This window comes from Ochotona princeps, chromosome 10 (genome assembly GCF_030435755.1).
Source record: "Ochotona princeps isolate mOchPri1 chromosome 10, mOchPri1.hap1, whole genome shotgun sequence".
Classification (NCBI taxonomy): domain Eukaryota; kingdom Metazoa; phylum Chordata; class Mammalia; order Lagomorpha; family Ochotonidae; genus Ochotona; species Ochotona princeps.
Genome location: NC_080841.1, coordinates 9,137,717 through 9,159,825, shown reverse-complemented (window position 1 = coordinate 9,159,825; position 22,109 = coordinate 9,137,717). Strand labels below are relative to the sequence as shown.

Here is a 22,109-nt window from a genome sequence, read left to right as displayed (position 1 = left end):
CTAGTATCCTATTGTCAAGATATATTTTACTAGTTTCAATGGGGGGAGGTCCATCTTTTATTCAGGAATAGAAATACAACTCCTAAAAAATATATCAGAGCAAAATTTAACATGTCCTGTTAACAGACCATGGCTTCATGGGTTAAGTTGCCCTTATTCTAAATGCCGGTTCTGGCCCAACAGCCCTGCTTCCAGTCCAGCTTCCTGCTAATGAGCCTGGGAAGGCAGCCAAAGATGTTTTAGTCCTGTTTCGGTGCATTGAGACCCACTCTGAGTTCTTGTTTCTTGGTTGTGGCCTGGCCTACAGTTGTTTGTTGCAATAGTTTGGAAAGTGAACCAATGGACACAGAACTCTGTGCTTCTCTCTATTATCTTGTTTCAAACATATGCATATCAATATATGTTCATCTTTAAAAAAAGAAAGTGGGAGAGCAAAGTTGGGGTTACAGGGTGGCTCTTGCCAGAGTGTATGGCCCTCCCCAGGAATTTCTAAGCAAGGCCTTCATTCTGCAGCAGCCCTGGTGGGCAGCCCCCAGGGACAGGGCTGGACAGGCACAGCAGAGACCTCCAGGTATTATGTGTATTGCAAAGTGCCAGGCTTGCAGACATTTGCTTCCTAAGGTGACCAAATTGATTGCCTCAGGGAAGCCCTTTTTTACCAAGCTTGGATCAACTGACTCAACCTCAGGCCCCAGGTTACTCAGAGGAAGACAGAAAGAAATTGAGAGGAAAGAAGTGGGGACTGTCTTACCACTTCCCTCCAGTAAAGATAAGAAAGAAAAAAAAAGTCTTATGATCTTTATAGTATTTTAGGATTCGATTTGTCCTAACGAAACCCCTTATCTCTTCAGCTCTCACAGTGGAGTTCCCATTGGACTCTGCTAGTTTCCGGTCTGGACAAGTTACCCTATCTCACAATCCAAGTTCATTCTTTTTATCCCCCTTATTGCTTGGAACCTAGGGCACCACCAAAGCCCAAGTCAGTCCCCTTTGCAAGTGCACTCTATGTAAATTTTAAAGTTCTCTAAGTGTAAGTCAGTGCTCTTCTGTTTGGCTTTGAATAAACAGACTTAGCAAATCTCTGATTGCTCAACGATTGGCTGAACTTCCTGTGAGAGGTATTAAGTCAAGTAGTGGTTTCACTGAAAAATCAAGAGAACTCTACTTTTAATTATGGAGACGCGGGTCAATATTTCTGTATACACATACAAGTGGCATTTATCAGAGAATATTTTATCTTAATCAAATAATATTGGGTTGTTTCATAAGCCTAATATGCTTTAGATCATTTAATAAAGTTAATATTCCTTACCACTACTTTCTGTATATATTGACAAGTAAGAAGCATGCATGCATGTTAGCTTCACTTTCCACTTGATTGCATTGGAAATGAATTCACAGTAAAAACTGATGATTTTCCAATTAATTCAGAGATCTCAAAGATTATGATTATATAGCAAATATTTGAACACTGAAATAACTGAAATAGCTATTTTGTATATATTGTAACTCAGATACACCACTGTTTTTCAGATGAGGTAAAACAGATCCAAAGAAGTTAATGCTCTCTTCCGGGGTCAATGCTAGGATTAACACCTGATATGTGATTCCCAGTTTGTTTTTCCAACTCTTTATTACCTAGTGTAGTCTTTAATACATGAAAAAAAATGAAGGTTTCCAATTATATTTGGAAATAAGAGTATAAAATACCACTAGTTGTACTGACAATTCCCTCTGTGTTCCTATTCCTGAAGATTCTCCTGAGTACAGGCTTTGTTTCAGTTTATTACAATAATATAATTATGTCAACTTCTTTATTTGATGTCCTCTTCAGTTAGTCAACTTCTTTTCTGGCTCATGCTGTAAAATGCTTCTTGTGCATTTCTCACAAATTGTTTCTAATATTTGTCATTGTTGTTCTGTTTCTTTGGCCAAGAATGAGTAAACACAAACTAAACACCAATAAATAGAGTTTCAGGAAGTTTAATGCAATCCTTAAAACAGAGCGAACAAACAAGCAAAATGAGGTATCTGTTTGCTGTAAAATAGCTAGTATTTTTCTATTTATGTTAAAACAGTATGAAAAATGCTTGGCCATTTCAAATACTTTCAAGACATAGAGAAGTACGCAGTGCTGATTTTGCTTGTATACCCCTCCTTACTTCTTCCTTAATTCATGGGCTTGACTCGATTTTAGATCCACATGAGCATTGCTGAAAACTGTACTTGGTGTATGCTTTCTTAGGACTTTCAGCAACAACTTTGGCTGAAAGATCAGCTAATTCGATAAAAGGAAGGTAAATAACAGATGTCATAAATATAGAGTTTTAAAGTATACTTTATAACACACAGAAATTAGGTCAAAAGATGCATTTGCAATATCTCCAAATAGATTTCTGTGTCTCAAATGGCAGTTAAATAAAAACTCAAATATAATGAAAACATCTTTCTCCTGGGACTGTCTCATTACAGCAGGTGTCAGCTCAAATTGTTTGACCATCTGTTCTGTTTGATCTGCTTTAACATCCTGACTTTCAACATTTTCATTATCACCACAACCTTAAATGTCAACTAATCATCTAACAACATTTTCATATGAGAGAAAAATGTAAACATAAAGTTGGAATATGTTACCCAAAATTATACAAAGATGAAGTATCAGAATTACATTCTCAATGTTAAAAAAGTCTCATTCCTATCACCCATTTGTTAGTTCAGGCTTCCCTTCACATACAACACAAAGTAAACTTCAGTTCTGACTGTTTGAATATTCCTGCTAAAACATCTACCACTTCAGGTCATTATAACATCTAAGCTTCTCTTACTGATAAAAGCTTCTGCTAAATGACTGTGTTATTCTAAAAGGTAGTGCGTTTGACACATGACAGGCAACTGGGAAAGAGTCAAGGAAACAATACAGCCTCTACTTAATTGGATGAGTATATTTGCATGAAAAACAATAAATTTCAAATTCATTTTAAGTAGTTAACTTTTATATTTTAGAAAGAAATGAACTAAACATTGTAATTTCTCACTATAAAGTTCTGCTCTTAAATGCATGTTACGTTCATTTCTTGAACTTTAAATAAATATAATTATAGTTATTAGTTAAATTAGAAAGAAATAATGGCATTGCATTTTGCAGTTTCATGCATATTCCAAAATTGTTCCATTTCTTAGAAAATGCTATTTAGTATTTGTATATGATGAGCTTTATGTGAGTTTTTATAAATACATAGGTTCTCCGCTCCTAACTAATCAAATTTCTCAAAACAATTATAATTATTGCTTTAATTAATGAATATAGTCATTTTTCATCTGTTTTTAAATATCAGTTACCTTTCATATTTGCTGAATTATTTTGTTTATTAGTAGTTTTGACTTGTGATGTCTTGTTGTGTTTATTCATATTTATTCTGCAACATATTTATTTTTCTCTGTGTTTATCATTTCCTTTTTATGTGAAACATTTCTTCATATGTAAAGAAGCTTTGATTTACAAATTTTTCTGAACAGTAATTTTTGACATTTCCTTCTTATGTGTTCAGTTTCGGTGCTGAATCTTATGGTTGAATTTGCCGTCTTCACATTCCTTCAAATAAGCTTTCTTTATTTAGCAAGCAGATCACAAAAGCATACTCTCTGTTCTATTTACTTATTGCTTAATTTTCTGCATTCAACTCTTCGTTTATTCTTTTTGAGATGTTATGTAATAAAGGATGCCTCAGATTTTTTGTAAATGTTTTGTTTTTATTTCATGTTTCTAAATACATAATAAAGTTTCTCATGCAAAGGTTATGCTTACCAATTGACTGATCCTAATAAGAAAAATATGAGGCCAATGAAAACATTTTGTATTCTTTCTGCTGCTCAGTTTCTAATCAAATTGTTTTCATGAGTGTTTTGCCCACTTACTGGAACAACCTATAAATGCACAATTGATTTAATCTTTCATTTCAGGTTTCCTTTGAACCACTGTTTTAAATAGTAGTAGTGGAGCCATCCATTTCTTGTGCAGAATTAAATTTTGTAAACAACATGTCACAATCTTTTTAATTAAACCATTTAGAAATATATATTTACTCAGGTTGAGGAGTATTGTTTACCTTCTAACAAAGCTGAATTCATTCAAGTCTGAGCTCTGTCAAACACAATATAGACACTAAAGCAATTTCTAAGGATGTAAAGACTGCTTATTCTTTGCCACGAATTTGTGGCAGAATTGCTTATGAATTGAATAAGTTATGTTTTCTTAAGCAACGCAGTACAATGATTGATTAGCTTTTATCTTCTCTCCCAGACAATGAAGCAAAAAGCACAGGCCTTGAACTTTAATGTCAACAGAAGGGCTAATATGACTCAGAGACCCATATCGTCCCCAGGGACCTCAATAGTTACCTATTCCGTAAAAGAGTCCCAACATTCCTATTGGTTTGTCTCAACAATACCAAATATTATCACAAGATATTAGAAGAAAGATGTATTGCAGTGGGCAGTGGGCAGAGAAGATAGCCTAAAGAAATTGAAGCTACCTGGACTGGAAAGAACGAGTAAAGTGAAAAAGGAAGCTTTTCCAGTCCAGAAATACGTCTGTGATTAACAATGAAGAATAATGCACCCAATTCTACTACCTAGATTATTGGCACTTGAAATGCTCAGTTTGACGGATTGGCATGTGTGTGACATTAGGAGCCAAGAGACTAAAACATAAATAGTAGTGAAAAAAGACAAAGGTAAAGGATTTGTCAAACCTCCACAAAACCTCAGTGCTGCTCCACTCTGCCAGGACCTGCGTTTCCGCTGGAGAGTCCTAAAGGCGTCTTCTCAACACATGGAAGGTCCTTGCTGGTTCTAAGCAGCAGCACACTGCCTGTCCAAGCAGAGGTACTCCCTTTGCACCGGGGAGTGCCCACTTGAGAATAACATGTATCAGGAGATGTATTTACTATCCTTCCTAAAATGATGATAGCATCTAATGCTAAAGAAAAGTCATCAGAAGCTATTCATGTAAATTATTGATTGTAGGAAGATACGGAATGTAATAGATAACAGACAGCAAAGAATTCAGTAATTAATTTCTCAAAAATTTCAAATAATCTGACATATTTATAAAATACATTTCATGCTGCTTAAATGACCAAAACAAAAGCATGGGAATAATTTAGCCAAAATTGTAAAAGTGCTATTTTTCAAAAGATTTCTGTTTTAACCTTTGCTCCATTGGATATTCTTTTTATTTAGATGGTAAGGAATAGGTTAGTGGATCACAGCAGGAAGAAGGGAGGAAAATGGTTGATCCAGCTTGGGAGAAGTTTCTGGAAAATTGTAGGTGCTATTAATTTCCTTAAAACAGAATTTCCCATTCTTTTTATTATGCTGGACAAATTCCACCAGCACCCAAAGTATATATCATGCCTGAAAAATTTTCTCCACTCCATTCCTTATAGAAGCAGATGGTTTATTTTTTTCAGATTAAAACATACATTTGGAAATTGCGTGTGAATCCTGACAGTTGTTTCTTCTTTCTACAAGTTATTTAAACAAATTCCTTAAACAAATAACAAAGTCCATTAAAATGATTGTTAAATAAAGATTCTGAATATATATTGAGTGAATACATGCATTTGTGAACCATTAAATTTATGAAGATTAATGTCTTTTGGTTAATGGTTGTTTCCTCAATATGTGTGCAGAATTTCAATCATAACAAATTTTGATCGACAATATATGTTGAGTAAATCAAAAGTCCAATTCCTTTCATAAAAATTCTGTCTTAAGACACATTTTGCGTATTGTGCCACATATATTTATCTCAGAGAATATTGCTCTGAAAAGACATTGATGTCTGTGTTTTATCATCTAAGGAAAAAATTAAACATTGTTTCTTTCTTTTACAAGTTCTCCTCTGTAAATAGCTTTTAAATTCTCTGACAAAGTTCTTTTGATCATAATTAAGAATATGGATACAGTTTTTCTGTCGAGTTAGGCGAAGTTTCTGGTTTAGAAAGCTGGAATACACCTTCCTAGTCATGAACAAGTGTGCAAGACATGCTCTAACGAATGCTATGAAAAGGGCACTTCGGTGAATCTTGTCACTCATGTTTAGTTTCAGGAATGTGAACTAAGTCAACTTGCTTCCTTCCCCAGAAGTGCTGCCACTGTTGTGACACTCTGTTTCATTTTGTAACCCATCTGCTACTTAGGCCAGATATGCATTTTCTGGATGCAATCTGTTGGTTTCCAATGGTTTACTACATGGTGGGCTCCATTGACAAGTAGGTGAAAATCTCCTTGGCACACTCTTGTAGTGTCCTGTGGTTGTGCTGTGCCTTGTGGTCGCATGAGTGTAATTTGCCATGTCAGTATTGCAGATGTGACATATTTTGCATGGGGAGCTTATGTTCTTGTGTATAAATCTGATGTTAAAATTCATTGGCAGTTGTCTGTTGTTGGATTAAAACAAATCCCGCTGCATGTCAATGTGTCCATTTTGTCAGTATCTACGATTGTTAGTTTTGTGTCATCTGTACGAATAGCATTATCATTATTGACCTAATGAAACAGAGAACTCAAGGTTTCAATGTTGTGAGGCATTGGTACCATAACCGCAACTTCTGGGAACCTTCAAAATTGTTTAGAAGGACCCATCTTTTTTTGCTTGCTTGTATAGATTTATTAAATGGAACATTTCCTTAAGCATTTATTTATTACAGGCACATTTCAAAGTATACAGGTAATTTCTTAAATGTTTATCATTTAAAGGGTCACAAGTATATATGTGTTAGTATAAAAATACCAGTTATTGCATATACATTATGTTGAATTCATAAATAAATTTTTAATAACAGAAAAGTAATATATATTGAAATGATATCAAATTTAAAAAATCAGCCAGAGCCTTAACAACAAAATGCTAAGACTTATCCATTATCAATTTTGTGCTTACCGTTTTTCATCAGGTAGGATTGAAAATATGAAGCTTTTATGTCCTTGAAAGTGTTTATTAGTTGTGAATACACTGACAGCCACTCAGAATAAGATTACTATCCATTAGTAAAATTAACTCCATTTTCTATGAATATAGCTTGCATTCTGTTATAGTGTTACTAGTGGGATCTGCTAAAATCACCACTAAAATCCTAATGTGACTTTGAAAAGACTGAAAATCATTAGACAGTGACAAAAATGAACAGACCAAAGATACGAATCGCCTTTTCTGGTGAGCAAAGGGGGAGCGAAGAGAAATTACAGCGGACTGTGATTGTGTACAGATAAAAACCCTGAGGAAGTTCATCACACCAGTCTCTTTTTTTGCTTGCTTAACACTTTTATTTAAAAAGGAAAACAATCTCCTGGATAGGATTAAACACAGGCATTTCCTTACTTTGTACGTTGCACGCTGCAGTCCTCCAGACTGTAGCTGTAGTTTGCGCCCCAGCCTGATTAGTTTTCGTGCACCGCCATCTGGTGGTTATCCTGTGTACAACACTCATCCTGAAGGGAAGAGAGACTTCAGAAAGGATAGTGAGAACTTAAACCATGATGTGAGTTCTACAAATAAGTTGATTGCCTGCTCAAGAAAAAAAGTCCAATACTGCAATAATTTTTAAAAACTCAATTCATAAAAATTAAAAAAAAACTTTCCTGGCTCAGAAGTACCATCCCAATTTTATGTATTTCCTATGAATATAAATTCATGTTTAATGGTAATTATTAAGCTAATTTTCCCAAATTTTGAGCAAACTATGAAAGTAACTTGAGAGTGGAACTAATTGGAACATCTGGATATAGCTAGCATTGTACAAGTTAGCACACATACTTTGTAGTAAAACTTTTGTCTTAGAATACCTGGAGCTTCATTTAATTGTTTCCAATTAAATATTTATTTTTCCTATCTTGGCTTTCATCAATATAACCTTACCTAGTAAGTTTTACCTTCCTCTCTCTTATAGTCTCCTTCTCCTACATATTTATCACAGAGATTCTATTGTGAGAGATCAAATAGGGAAAAGTGGCCTAAAATGATTCATTATTTTGATGAACCCTAAGGGACCATATTACATTTATCTCCATCTGAATATTTCTTCTTTCAATGTATTTTGAAAGATGTAATGACAAGTATGGCAGATGTCCTAGATACGAGCTGGATGCAAGTATTGCTTTGAATTTAAACTACAAGATACTGCATTGATAAGATGTTTGCTCCTGACCCCTCTGACCATAGGAAATGTGTCTGAAGTAACATTCTGTACCCAGAGTTTTAGACATAAAACCTCTGCCACATAACAGTTTTCCCGAATCAAGCAAAAACGTTTTCTTCTGGGCTACGCTCAGAATCTTGTACTCAAGGTGTTGGTAATATTCTTTTCCCTAGTAACATAGTGAGAAGTTCTGCTTCCCACCTTCCCCTAGGAGCAAAACGGCTACCTCCAAAGTGACAAAGCTGACTCACCCAATAATGGCTCTCCAGTTTAAGCATCTGGAAGAAACCACCATTCTTTATCTTTTAGCTTTTCTATTTTAAGGCGCAAAATGTACAAGTCAGTGAACCCATACATTTGTCTGCAGTTTAATTGCATCTAGAACATTCTTTGATTCATTCAAGTTTAGTTTCATATCCAAGCCAGTCCTAAAATTTCTAGATTTTATGAAGTAGATATAACAAAAACATTATTTTTCCTAGTTCAACTTAGAGGGTAAACCTTTTTGGGAGAATACTAGGTGAGGCTTAGTTTGGGCAAACATGGACTGTATTATGGCTCGTGGTGATTTGTGTCCTGGTTTGTGATCCCACTGTAGCAAAGAACCTAGGGTATTTAGTTACTCAAAAACTTAGGCTGGTGAAACTGTAGGCTGTGCACAACAGATTCTTGTACATCTCATGCTCTTGGCTGTGTATAATCAATCTATAAACTAATATTTGCATAAAGAAATAATAGACATTTAAAAACATTTTATAGTTGCTTATTTTTCTTTAGGTTAGACCATTTAAATCAATATAGCAATTATTTCTTCCTTGTGCTCTTACCAAAAACAATTTAGAAACAAAATTCTTGTGTCTATCAAGTAAATGTTAACTCTTTTTTTTTTTGACATTCAAATAAAATTTACATTCCCAAAATATTATACAGTAATTAGAAAATACCAGCCAAAGTAATATTAGGATACTTTTACGTGCGATCTCAACAAATTTGAACCGAAGCAAATTTTAACAAAGGTAAATTTTACAGTGAAACATAGCAGTAGATTAACATGTTTATTTTACTGCTATTTGACACTGTGATACAAAAATAAGAGGATTTACTTGACATTTTTAATAAATATCTCATGGGCTGTTGAGTGCCTTACTGGTGAAAAGATTTAACTAGCTAATCTCATCAATCCATTTTGTACATTTAGTAAGCATCATCTCTGCCCTACATAACTCTTAATGCAATTCACAGCACACAAATTGTTATCAAATTAAATACATAATCAACTCGGACTTCTCAACAACAAGGAAATTAGTAAACCATCAAATGGACTGCTTACCGTACACTTTCCTCATAACTAAATAACACACAAAAAAATCAAAATAATATTTGTCATCACTCTAAACTATTGCCAGCAACTGACGGAAACTGCCAATTTGCCATATTCATGTTCACAACATGCTAAATATACTCTGCTGTTAAATGTTAACTCTTAAAAATATATTCTAATATGCTCTTTTGCCTTTGATTGAAAAAATGGGTGTTTTCAGGTTTCATTTATATAATTAGAAGTGATTAAATAGTTTTAACGTTGATATTTTGAAAATGTTGAGACCTAATAACATCTGAGGAGCTCCAAATCAAAAGTATATGATATTATAATTCCCGCTGAGATCTAGCTGTGCAGTCTGTCAAGGTCACTTCCAATGGCAGGGCAGGCAAGGGCAGGGGTCAGCCCACATTAGCGCTGCCCCTAGCCTGGTGAGTCCCTGAAGAACACTTTGCTCTCTTCCTTTCGTATCCAAGCCTAGATGACTTACTCAGGTGCGGTGTGACCTTTGCTGCCAACATGGTGGTTGTGGACAAAGAGAGCACCATGAGCGCCGAGGAGGACTACATGGCCGATGCCAAGACCATCGTGAACGTGCAGACCCTTTTCAGGCAAGTATCCGTCACGTGGTGTGCGTGGAGCCAGGCTAACACGCTGGAGTCTGGCTCTGTGTGAGGCGTGAAGCTGGAACACTCGCACTGACTTACTTGGTTTATTCATATTATTAAAAGAAATACGTAGGTTGTACCTGATGTATGAGTGGCACTGTGTACAGTTAAATTTTTAAAATCTGGTCAGTGACTTGTCTTTTAGAATAAATGGAAAAGTATAACTGTTTTCTCAGTTCAAGAATAACAAATTCTCAACAACATGTCGGTAGCAGTCAGGGTTTGAAATAAGCTGTCTTTTCTGTAATTTTAACTTCTTGCCTGCCGCTGCAGAAAGTTGGTTGTTTGCAAACTGAACAGCAAGGGTTGGGAAGTTGCCGGGCTGAGATCAGATACTTACCAAGATAGGAGCAACATCACAGCCTTCTCTCCGCTATTACCCCATCTTGCATCAAACACCCGACTCGTAATCATCTTAGGTAAGAATACATGATCCTGAGCAAGGAAGGGCCCATGCAGTAGAGGAAGTCAAAATTGTCTATAAATGAAGACATCTGTATCACTTGCATTGAATCTTTCTGAATGGCAGAAATATCCTTAGTTCAGTTCTAGGTGTCTTTCAAAACCCTAAAAAACATATTGAGGCACGAACTTATGCAACTGAACGAAACCGTCTCAGCTCTATCCTCTCAGCTTTCCACCTCCTGTCTTCACAGTACATAAAGCAGGTATGAGGGAACTTCAGCATCATGGGAACATGGAATTAAAGATCAGTTGCTTTTGCTGTAACTTTTCAAAGTTTCTTTTTCCAGAATATACCTGTTCCAAGAACTTTTAAAATACTTAGAGGCAAGTTTCCTAAATTACATAGAAATCAAAATCCAGGGGTGAGAACCCATGAATCCCAATTAAGATGAATGATGTGGCAAATTAGTGTCCTTTTAAAAATTCCCGTGTTTTAATCGCAAGATTACTCGAAATTCAGAAATACATAGTGCCTGAGTACATGCCCAGTAGGTTTTAATTGTTTGATAATTTCTAGTGATCATAATTATTAGCAGAATTATTATGAATTCTCAGTGCTGTGTGGCCAAGGCTTTGTGCCCTACAGCAGCCAGCTGCATCCCTGAGACACCATCAGACACTTTCTCGTAGCTCTAAGTGCAGCTTTAGCCTCAGTACAATGCAGTAAACATGAGTGGGAAACAATTAACCCACTTGAGCTGTTAGTATGAAGTTCAGAGAGCTGGTCTGTGGAGAGTCTACCAGCAGCTGTCTGGCAAATTGCCTCTGCATTTGCACAGGGGGAGGAACACACACCTTGTTAGTGTCCCATGGCAGTTCACTCAGAAAGCTCCTCAGAGCTCATGCAGCCATTCTGAAGAGGAATTCCCAAGGGGGTGTAGGACGTGTGGAGCATGTGGCACATACCTAAGTCTTCCTAGAGAATCGAGGTGTACAAATGTAATTCAAAGATGTAATTCAAAGCCAGTAAATAAAGTAAAATGATACCTTTTTGAATTTTGTGCTTGGTGAAAACTACTTACAGTTTAATGAGAGGATCCTGGGATTTTGATTAACATGCCATTTAAATTTTCAAGATACTGAACCTTTATTTCTATCATGGCCAAGTTTTTATTGCTTTGAATTTTATTGTATGTTCTCAGAAAGAATTTTGTGATTTCAGGATAATGAATACCTAGCTTGGCAGGATGTTGAAAAGCTCTGACTATTTAAACATAGCTGGCCTGAGTAGTTAGCTTTGAGTGCACACGTGTCGTCCTTGAGCATTGGGCCCAGCAGGTCGTCATTTCACAGTGGATGGATGGAAGGTTGAATGAGGGAGTGACTGACCTCAGTACTAAGGTGCTACTTCCACAGTGCTCCATTAAGACATAAAGTCATGTTTATGGCATTCAGATCAAGAATAGCTTTGAGCAAAATTTTTCAGAAGATCCCAAATTGCAAAGCAATTATTTCTTCCCTTTCTTGTGCTCTTTGAAAATATTATCAGTATTTTGCTTAACACATTTTTTAAGGAAATTAAAACTGTATGAAACTACATTTTGAAAATTTTATTTGAGAGGCAGAAGCAGAGTGAGACAGACACTGAGAGATCTCCTATCTGCTGGTTTACTCCCCACATTCCTCCAGCAGCCAAGGCTGGGAAGTGAAATGCCAGGAGATTGGGACTAAATCCAGGCCTCCCAAGTGGGTGGCAGGGACCAGGATAGTTGAGTATCATCTGCTGCTCCCAAGTGTGCCCATTAGCAGGAAGTTGCATGGGAAGTGAAGGAATTAGGAATCAAATCAGTCAGTCAGTATGCAGTGTGGGCAACCCAGGTGGCACTGCAGCCACGGAGGCGAGTTCTCATCCTGTGAGAAATTTTTTATGTGATTTATTAACTGCTATGGTAAGTATGTTGAATGTAGGCTACTCTTTTGTAAGGAAAAAAACTACCTGTAAATGCCTGTGGTATAGGAAGTAACACTTGAATTAATCACCCTCCAATATCATGAGGAAATAGCTAAAATAAGTTATATATGTAGTAGCAGTATTTATTTTGACTCACAATCTTGCATGTTCATTGTTCAAGAGTGGGCACGCCATGTTGACTGGCAGAATTCGGAGGGCAAGGAAGGAGGCATGGACACATCTAGGCCACTGTGGTGTCTGATGGAGTCACCAGTGCCTCATCCTCATGACCCAGGCCACCCGCTCACTCACCAAAGGTTCCACAAGTGAACACGATGATGGGTACTAACTTTCAGCTTGGGAATTTAAAGGCCTGCCTATTCACAATATAGCACCACTGACATAAGGAGCAAATTCATGCCAGTCTGAGAATCCCATCTTTTGATAGTCTGTTGTTGCCTTCCATTCATTGAACATGTGGTTCCTGAAATACTGTGGATTTTTGTCAGTTCCCATTCTATCATAACCACATTATCCACAGTTATTGCTTCAACCTGGAACTGTGAATATTTTTGCCTTACACACTCCCTATTTCTCACCTTCAACTTTCTGGTTGTCTTGGAGCTCATCCTTAGGGAACTAAATTCTTACCTATTGATTATGCAAGGCAGAATAGATTGTCTGAAGTATCTTTGCATATCTTCATATCTTGATAAATACCACTAATTTCATCCATGGAGGCAGTTGGCTAATTGTTAAGGTATTAAGATAGAAATTTTGATAGAATTTTGATAGAAATAAAAAAATAACAGCTCCATATGAACTTTATGATTAAGAAAAAAAGACTAACATGAGCCTGCCTCAGTAAAGTGGAATTCAGATGCCTTGGAGTTGCCCTAAAGCCTGCAGTTTGCATAAGTCATGTTGTTTATTTTGAAGTACTTTAAAGTAGGTTACAAACATCATCAGAATCATTCCCTTGTAATGGATGTAGTTCGGAATTTAAACCAGAAGAGTTCTAAAATCTAAAGTCATGTTATAACCTAACCAATCTGAATGTGTTCCTGATACGGAGTCCGGTTGCTGAACAAGGTGTTTGAAATAATTAAATGTGATGATCTTGTAATATCCTCAGAGGTGTGTCTGACACATCACAGACAAATGATAAATGCTGGGATATTATTAGGACATTGAAAACAGATACTGTGCTTGTTGTATTAACTAAATTATTAGTGCCAGACATTAGAAGTAATTTTTTTTGGTTGGTTTGTCGTTTCTAGAAAGAATTTGTATTTTCTGATTTACTTACAATCAGTAGCATTAGACAAAAGAAGATTACTGTATCTTATTATTTTATATAATGTAATGTTACAGTTCATTTCCAGACAAACTTACCAAATTCTGTTGACAGTTCTCTATCTGAGAGAAGCTTTGAAGTAAGTGTCTCCGGCCCAACGATTTGCTAAGAAGTGCACATATAATTTACAGATTAAAAGAAAAAGCAGGTGTCCACTTTCAGATTAGTATTTATCTTGCTCAGTTTTGCCTATCTCTCCTTTTAGCCCTACTAGTATTTACTGCATATGCATGGGAGGTCTTATGTTGAGTGCATCTATACTTATTAGTGCTGTATCTTCTTATTAAATCTACCTTTTCATCAATATAAAATAACTTTTTGTCTCAGTCTGTTTTATCTGATATTGGGACAGCTGCACTTACTTGGTTTTGGTTAGCGTTTGGCATGTTTTTCTAGCCATTTGCTATCAGTCTATGTACACCTTTTTCAAGTAAGTTTCTTGTTGGCAGTAAATAGTGAGTTCATGTTTGTTTGTGTTTTATCCATTCAGTTAGTCTAAATATTTTGGCTGGAGAATTTAACCCATTTATATTCAAGATTCGTATTGATAAATAACAACTCATATCTGTTATTTTGCCGATCACTTACTGGTTGTGCATTCTTAATGAATTCAGTAGTGCCATATGTCATCATAATATGTACTTCTAAGGTAAGAGTCCCTTCAGAAGTTCTTGGAAGTCTGGCTTGGTGGTGATGTATTCTCTTGATTTTTGAGTATCTGAAAAATGCCTTGTTTGTTGCTTATTTCCAAGGTGTAACTTCACTGGAAATGCTGTTCTTGGTTGGAAATACTGGTACGACCTTGGCTCTGTCATGCACTGTCTTCTGGCCTCTAGGGTCTCTGCTGAGACGTTTGGTGTTAGTGTGTAGGTAACTGGATACTTTCCTTTTACTCTCTTGGAATCCTCTCCTCGTCCCTTGTTTTCAACAATTTGGCTGCAGTATTCCTGAGAGAAGATCTGTTTTGCTTGTCTGCATGGATCCTTTGAGCTTCTAGTATCTAGATAGTCATGTCTATCTAAAGGCCTGGGAAGCTTTCAATGATTATTCTGTGTCGCAAATTCTTGGTGTCTTTGTTTTCTCCTTTTGGGTTACCTATAGTAGAAACATGTCATCGTGTAATGGTATCCCATACTTCATGTAGACTTTCTTCATTATTTTATATTATTTATTTTTGTCTAACTGGGTTATTTCAGAAGCCTTGTTCTTGAGGACAAGAACTTCCACCACTTGGCAAATGCTGCTGTTAAAGATGTTTATCATAGTTTTTGTTTCATTGATTTAAGTTTTCATCTTCAAAATGTCTGTTGGGTTCTTCTTTTTTTTTTTTTTTAAGATTTTTTATTACTATTGGAAAGCCGGATATACAGAGAGGAGGAGAGACAGAGAGGAAGATCTTCCGTCCGATGATTCACTCCCCAAGTGAGCCGCAACAGACTAGTGCGCGCCGATCCGATGCCGGGACCAGGAACCTCTTCCAGGTCTCTCACGCGGGTGCAGGGTCCCAATGCATTGGGCTGTCCTCGACTGCTTTCCCAGGCCACAAGCAGGGAGCTGGATGGGAAGTGGAGCTGCCAGGATTAGAACCAGCGCCCATATGGGATCCCGGGGCTTTCAAGGCGAGGACTTTAGCCGCTAGGCCACGCTGCCGGGCCCTGTTGGGTTCTTCTTAATGATTTCTTCTAGTGAATTTCTTTTCATGCTACAAATATTTTCCTAATTTCTTAAGCTATCTGCATCTTCATGCATTATGTTGGATTTTTTTACCATCCTTATTTTTATTTCTGTTTCTGGCATTTCATAGATTTGTTTTAGATCAGGATCCGTTTGGGGAGAATAACCGTATTTTTTAGAGGTGTTTTTCTAACTTGCTTGTTTGTCTTTCTCATGTCCCTTTATTGACATCTGTGTATCTGGTATAATAGCCCCTTCTTCCTTACGGAGTAGGCTTTATTGGAAAATACTTTATTGTTTAGATGGAATGTAGGGTCTCATCTCATATATGTAATCTCTGGCTCTCTGTGTGTGTGTGTGAGAGAGAGAGAGAAAGAAAGAGAGAGGTCTAGTTTGTTGCAGTTCATAGAGATGAAAGTGTGACTTCAGCGTACATGTGGGCTTCCTTGGTTGTCCCTCTTCAGTTCTCATTAAGTTGGGTGAGAGTTACAGCAGGAATTGTGATAGAATGGGCCTCATTCTTGATGCTTAGAGGCACAAAGGGGTTTGTCGTCTTGTTTCACTTGTCTCGCTGGTAATCCTAAGTGAAGCTGGGGTTTGTGTGTGATGCTTTTGGGAGCAAACTTCCTGCTGGGAATGTGCAACTGGTGCTTGGCTTTCAGCCCCAAAAATCCTATTCCTGGGACTGAGGCAAGCTTCACCTGCAGGTCAGGGTGACTGCAGGAATACAGATATTTGGCACAAGCTGGTATGGATCTGGAGAGGTGGAACATAAGTAGGTTTTTTTGGGGTCCTACCAGGTAGATTCCAGTGAGTTTGACATAGTTATTATTGATTGTACAGTCCTGACATTGTGGGGCACAATGTGGTCATTACCAAGATCTCCTAATTCTCATACAGCATGTGTGGGTGTTTCTGGAGCTCATGCCTGTAACTCCCACTACCATGAGCTGGGAGAAGCAGAGACAGCATCCATAAGGATAACCTGAACTTTTGTGTGGGTTGCTACAGGTTCTAGCTCCAAGAAGCTGAGAAAATCCCCATGTGTCACGCAGAGTTAATGAGTGTGACTCCAGGGCTGTTACCCAGAGCCTGTGCAATTGCAGTGCAAGAGTTCTATCCTCCACCACGTAAACTACCTTCGTTTTGGCTCTGTTCTGGAAACAGCATGGCCACTGGCTGTGTGCTGAGTCAAGACCATTTCCAGCCATGACTTACCATATTCAGCTGTGTCCAGTGTTTTGGAGGAGGAGAGGGGGGAGAGGGAGGCATCCCCAACCAAAGCAAAGCAGCTGCTCAGACCCCAGTCATCTCCGTAGGCCAGACACGAGTCAGTATGGAACTGTGAAATTCTTTCACAGATACAGGCACTAGAGACTGGGAAGCCATGGTAACCACCTCCTATCTCTTCCCTGGACGATGGCATCTCCCAGTCATGAACCAGCTGCACAAATGCGGGGTGTGGATGGTGGTATAGCATGATGCATGCACTGTTGTAAACTTCCAAAAGTGAACTAATCTGTCTATTGATGTACATCACAAGTGAGTATTATTTTCAGACACATCACATAGTGTTAAGTGACAGTGTCAGGATTCTTAAAAATCTTTCTTAAAAGAGATCACCCATTCACTGGTTCATTCCTCAGATGGCCATGATGGTTAGTTATAATAATTACATCTGTGGCTCCCTTAGTATAGGGCTTAGCTCTAAGAACCTTGTGACAGTTACTCTCACGCAACCACGAGTAAGGACCATTGCTTTGTAAACTCTTGGCTTTAGTTAATTTGTTTGGGATTGACATCAATGACTCCATCCTGCTATTTACTCCTTACGAACAATAGCCTATGTGACTAGGTTTTGTTTGTCCCTAATGGAAAGGTTGGATTTGGACTGGTTATTGATCCACAGTCCCATGTTAGCAGAGAAGTTTTGAATGTTCATGAGTCTGTGTCAGTAACCATTTCTGCTGCATTTGAACAACAAATGGGTTTTAGAGGGAGTTAATCCTGTGCTGACTTTACCTGGAGCCCATTGTTAAACTTAGCGCTGTCTGTTCTGCAGGCATGAGTCATCACCTCAAAATGTCAGGCCACTATTATCTTGTTGGAAATTGTACTTTTGTCTAATTCTTACAGGATATTAAAAAAAAAGCTCAAAAAGAAAAATATGTAACAAAGCCAATAAGAATGTAATAGGCTGAGTTTGCCAATAAACACAGCAGGAAAGATTTGTTGGTCATATGGTAATGCCAGGTCTGGAGAACTCTCAAAATAATGAAACCCATAAATAATGACTTAGCCTGCAATTGAAATTGGGTATATTATAGTTTATTGATTGGTATTTGCATTAAATATAACAACAAAGGTGGCTCTAACATATAGTAGTCTTATATTTGGAAAGCCCACCAAATTAATAAAATCAATCCAAGGCAGATTTAGAGTTTTTAATAAAAACTCTGGTTCTTTATCAGAAATTTGAAGACCTGGAAAGACGTGACAACTACGTTTATTCAAGGCAAGGTTGGTAACCCTTGAGTACAAGCATTCTCTGCATAATATTTAGATATGCCAGTGTTTCCAACTATATCCTGCTCTGATGAAAACAATTTCTGATTGAACCCATGCAAAAGAACACATTGCCACAAACCAGAAAAATCCTGATAAATGTTTTTAGTTATAGAGAAACAACATAAAGAACAAAAGGTAAACCCTTAGAATTTTACCAAAATGTTGTACAATATATAAATAACAGGAAGAAATTTTTATAAACTTTGAAATGCATCACTCATTTTTAGTACCAGTAATAATTTAAACATGATATTAAATTCCACAAATTTCATTAATTCTCTTACTCTCATGAGACTAATTCTTGTCATTCTCTTTTTAATGGATTTATGGATTTTCCAGGTTTTTTTTGTTTGTTTTTTTTTAAGTACAGGGTTCTGGAAATTCTTATCCAGTCCTTTGATCTTAAAGTAGTCAGAAATATTTTTCCATATGACTGCAGATGTTTTCAGAAGAGAATCAGAACTGTCAATGACAAAGGCGTGATATAGTCTTGGTTGAAACAGTGCAACTCAGCAATTGACATAGACACGCAGATTGTTAATTGCGCACCTTATTTTAGAAAGCCCTTGAAAGGTTTCACAGAACCTGTGTCCCTGGTAAACTTCTGGTCAGTGATGGGCAGGGCAGCCTCTCAGGTCGTTGAGTGGGCATTGAGGACATTTGCCGTACTGGAAATTACCTCATGGCTGGTGTCCCTGCTTGCAGGGTGACCCTCTCACCCGGAGAGAAGGATAGTTCTGCTTCCACTGGCCCTGATGCTTAAAATCAGACAGGATTCAGGGAACGAGGTGTGAGAGTCCTGACTCACACACCCCACTATTTAATGGCAGCGGAAACAAGTCTGAGATGCTCTGGCAGGGACTGGTCCCATGACTACTGTCTTCACCACAGGTCCCTTGGTGGGCAGGGAGCTAGTGTTGGTAGCTACTATGTGGAACAACTGTTATCTCTCCTCTGTTTGTATCTCTTTAGGTCCTTAAGGTCACCCCTTGGGTTTTAAGGCCAGTGAAGATTGTGTGGATTAAATGAAGAGAAGAGCCTGTGGTGCTAGGGAGGCCTGAGAGACCTAATTAAATGGACACCCACAAGAAAGGAAAAAAGGACTAGCAAGAAAGGCATTAAGCAAGCTGCTTAAAGGCTTAAGTTGTGACTTGAGTGTGGCAATTATTGAAAAAAGTAGAATGTTATATGGAACTAGACAGCACATTGAATCTAGTACTGTGAATCAGAGAATGTGTTGCAGAAAAATCCAATTTTTTTTAACACCAAAGGTAAATGGAAAGTGAGACAAAGAGATGGTACAGCAATCAAAACAGAAATACAGTACACTATGCAAAGGAATATCTGTTGTGCAAGGCTCTGAAGTATCTAGAACGTGGTAGGGGTACTAGGGACGAAAGGAGGAAAGGAGTGGTGTGATGTGAGTCTGAAATGTCAGCCAGAAGCAGCATATGCAGTGCTGTGCAGGGTTGGCCGTTATGCCAAGAATGCTGGCAATTATTGAAGGAGAGAAAAATTTTGCAAGATCAGGTAGCTGTGGGAACTGGTTTCTGGAAAGAGAGAGTGGGAGTGAACAGACCCGCAAATTGCATTGGCAGGATTGTAAGGGAAAGCACTGACAGACAAGTTAAAGAACAACAAAAAAGCGAATACCTGTTTCAGTTATCCAAACAGTCTTACTGAGGAAGCAACATGTCCACATATATGGGAATGCATAAACCCAAATACTGTAGCTGTATGTGTAAGTAAACAGTTTACAATTTTCTATAAATATCTAAGAAGTCAGTCATCTATATACTGAAAAAAAGTTTTAGTATTTACATTGGCTATGATTTTCATGGGTAAAATTCTTAAATACAGAAGATAATGTAATATTTATCATTCTTAAATTTTTTGCTACTCAGACTTCCCAAGAGTATTTACCAAAGTTTAAAATATATCTATATGTGTTGTTATATTTATTACCCATTGTGTTCCAGTTGGTGTTTTGTTTAACAAAGTGACTATGTGCCCGCATATTGATGTGTACTCCCTGTCACCCAAAATGATCGCTTTCACTATTCTGACAGGTCAGTAATTATAGTGTAGGACACTAACCCAGTAAGTACTGCCTTGATTAAAATACCATAAGCGTTTTCCATTATTTTTTTTTTTTTGCTCTTATGTTTGCTTCTTTAGCTTTAAAAGGCAATTGCAGGTAGTTTCAGAGTTCTCACTTAGTGTCTGAAGAAGACTATATGGGATATTTTTCATCTCTGTATTAGTTAAAAACACTGGATGGGTAGAAATATTTTAGAGCAAATTATTGCAAATTTTTAAATTATTATTAAATTATTCTGTGGCTATTTTAAATATTTCTGCTTCACATCAATGACTGAAAACAAAGTATAGAAAAATTTAAACAACAAACTGTGTTAAAACAATTCCTTAATAACAGAATTACTGTGATCCTACTTACAAGGGAAAAGGGGCTTACTATGTTACTGTATTTCTAAAATATTCTATATTCAAAACATATTTGGATATTAAGGCCTTCGAATAGCTTTGCAGTATTAGTATTTCAAAAATTTAGAATTGAACTGATAGATAACCAAATTTGTTAATATATAATATTGCAGATGAACACAAATAATAGAGACATAAATTCACTGCAACACAATATTTCATTATATAAATTTTACATAGTTCCAAGTTTTCACTAGGTGGCAGGCTTAGCTAATGTATTCAGTTTCTCAGTATAAAATAACATAAATGGTTTGGGCTCATGTACATAGAAAGAAATGCAGGCACATCAGTTATACTTTGTTGTCCTACCTAATTTCTGTAGAAGTTGCTGAAGCACAATGAATAAAATCAAGCAGGTGTCATTCACCCTAACACTTGGGTCCCCAGCTGCATACCCTAGGCATGTGTATATTTCTGGTTGATATAATGTTTAGAAAGATTACAAAGGAATCCAAATAATCAAAAATGATTAATGATGATAATCATATATGTAAAAGATAAACACTGCATAGTTTCAGAGAAGAGAGAAGTTCTCCCAAATTAACTGACTTCTTATGGGCTTGTAGCTGTTTCCCCTGCAAATTCCTTCTGTTATCTGTCTCATCACTGCCATAGATGCTTCTCACAAGCTGTCTATTCACTAGTGTTTAAAATATACTTAATTTAGGAGCATTTATTAAGTCATGGTTTAATGGAAACCATGAAAAAGTAAACAGCCTGATAATTTGTGAATTATTGTTGTTTCCTCTATTAGTTAGTGGTATGTTCTTAAGTGCAGGAATTTCACTTTATACATCTTCAAATACCCTTGAACTTCCTAAAAGTAAATGCTAGATCAGTTGATAAATTAGATAGTAAGCAGTGCCCTGAAGGTATGCAAATAAACACGAAGTTGTGTCCAAGCAATCACTATTTAAGCATTACATAGGGAGGCAGAGTTTCCAGAATGTTGCGTTTTTAAAACAGTGTTGGCTTTTAACACATGAAGCAGAGACACGTTGCTGAATATTCTAATAACTTACTGTTTTGTTTGTTTCTTCTTGGTTTTCTTCCAATGGTCTGCCTATTTCTTTAGCATAAGTAAGCAGGAGTTTACCTTGCAGTGTCCCCTGGAACATGTTATTTCGTTGCTTTGTGTCTCAGTTTATGGTGGAAGTCAGGGAAGAGTTTCGAGACTTGAAGAGGAGAGGTGGCCCTCTTGTTTTCCAACCTAAGTGGAATCTGTTGAGATCCTGGGAGTTCAGATCAATAGAGACCATAACATCAGACAGGAAGTTGTGACTAAGTTTACAGGGATCGTGGCTTCTTCAATCTACCGTGGAAAACAGTGGTCAGAGACCATGCTGGACAACAAGGCTTGCTATAGCACTGGGCCTGCTGCTGCGTGGCGTTGCATCAACCAGTTTGAAGATTGTACAGGGATGGCATCAGGCGTCAGTCTCATGGCTCCAGCTGGGGA

The 22,109-nt window shown here is 37.2% G+C and overlaps 1 protein-coding gene across 2 annotated transcripts in view; it reads left to right on the top strand.

The window, feature by feature from the left end:
- KCNT2 (potassium sodium-activated channel subfamily T member 2) overlaps positions 1-22,109 on the top strand; it is a 354,431-nt gene that overhangs the window by 275,258 nt on the left and 57,064 nt on the right. For both annotated transcript variants that reach the window (XM_012929978.2, XM_058668959.1), the window contains exon 20: positions 9,999-10,133. In XM_012929978.2, the coding sequence (XP_012785432.2) occupies positions 9,999-10,133 (135 nt within the window). The remainder of the gene's footprint in view (positions 1-9,998; positions 10,134-22,109) is intronic.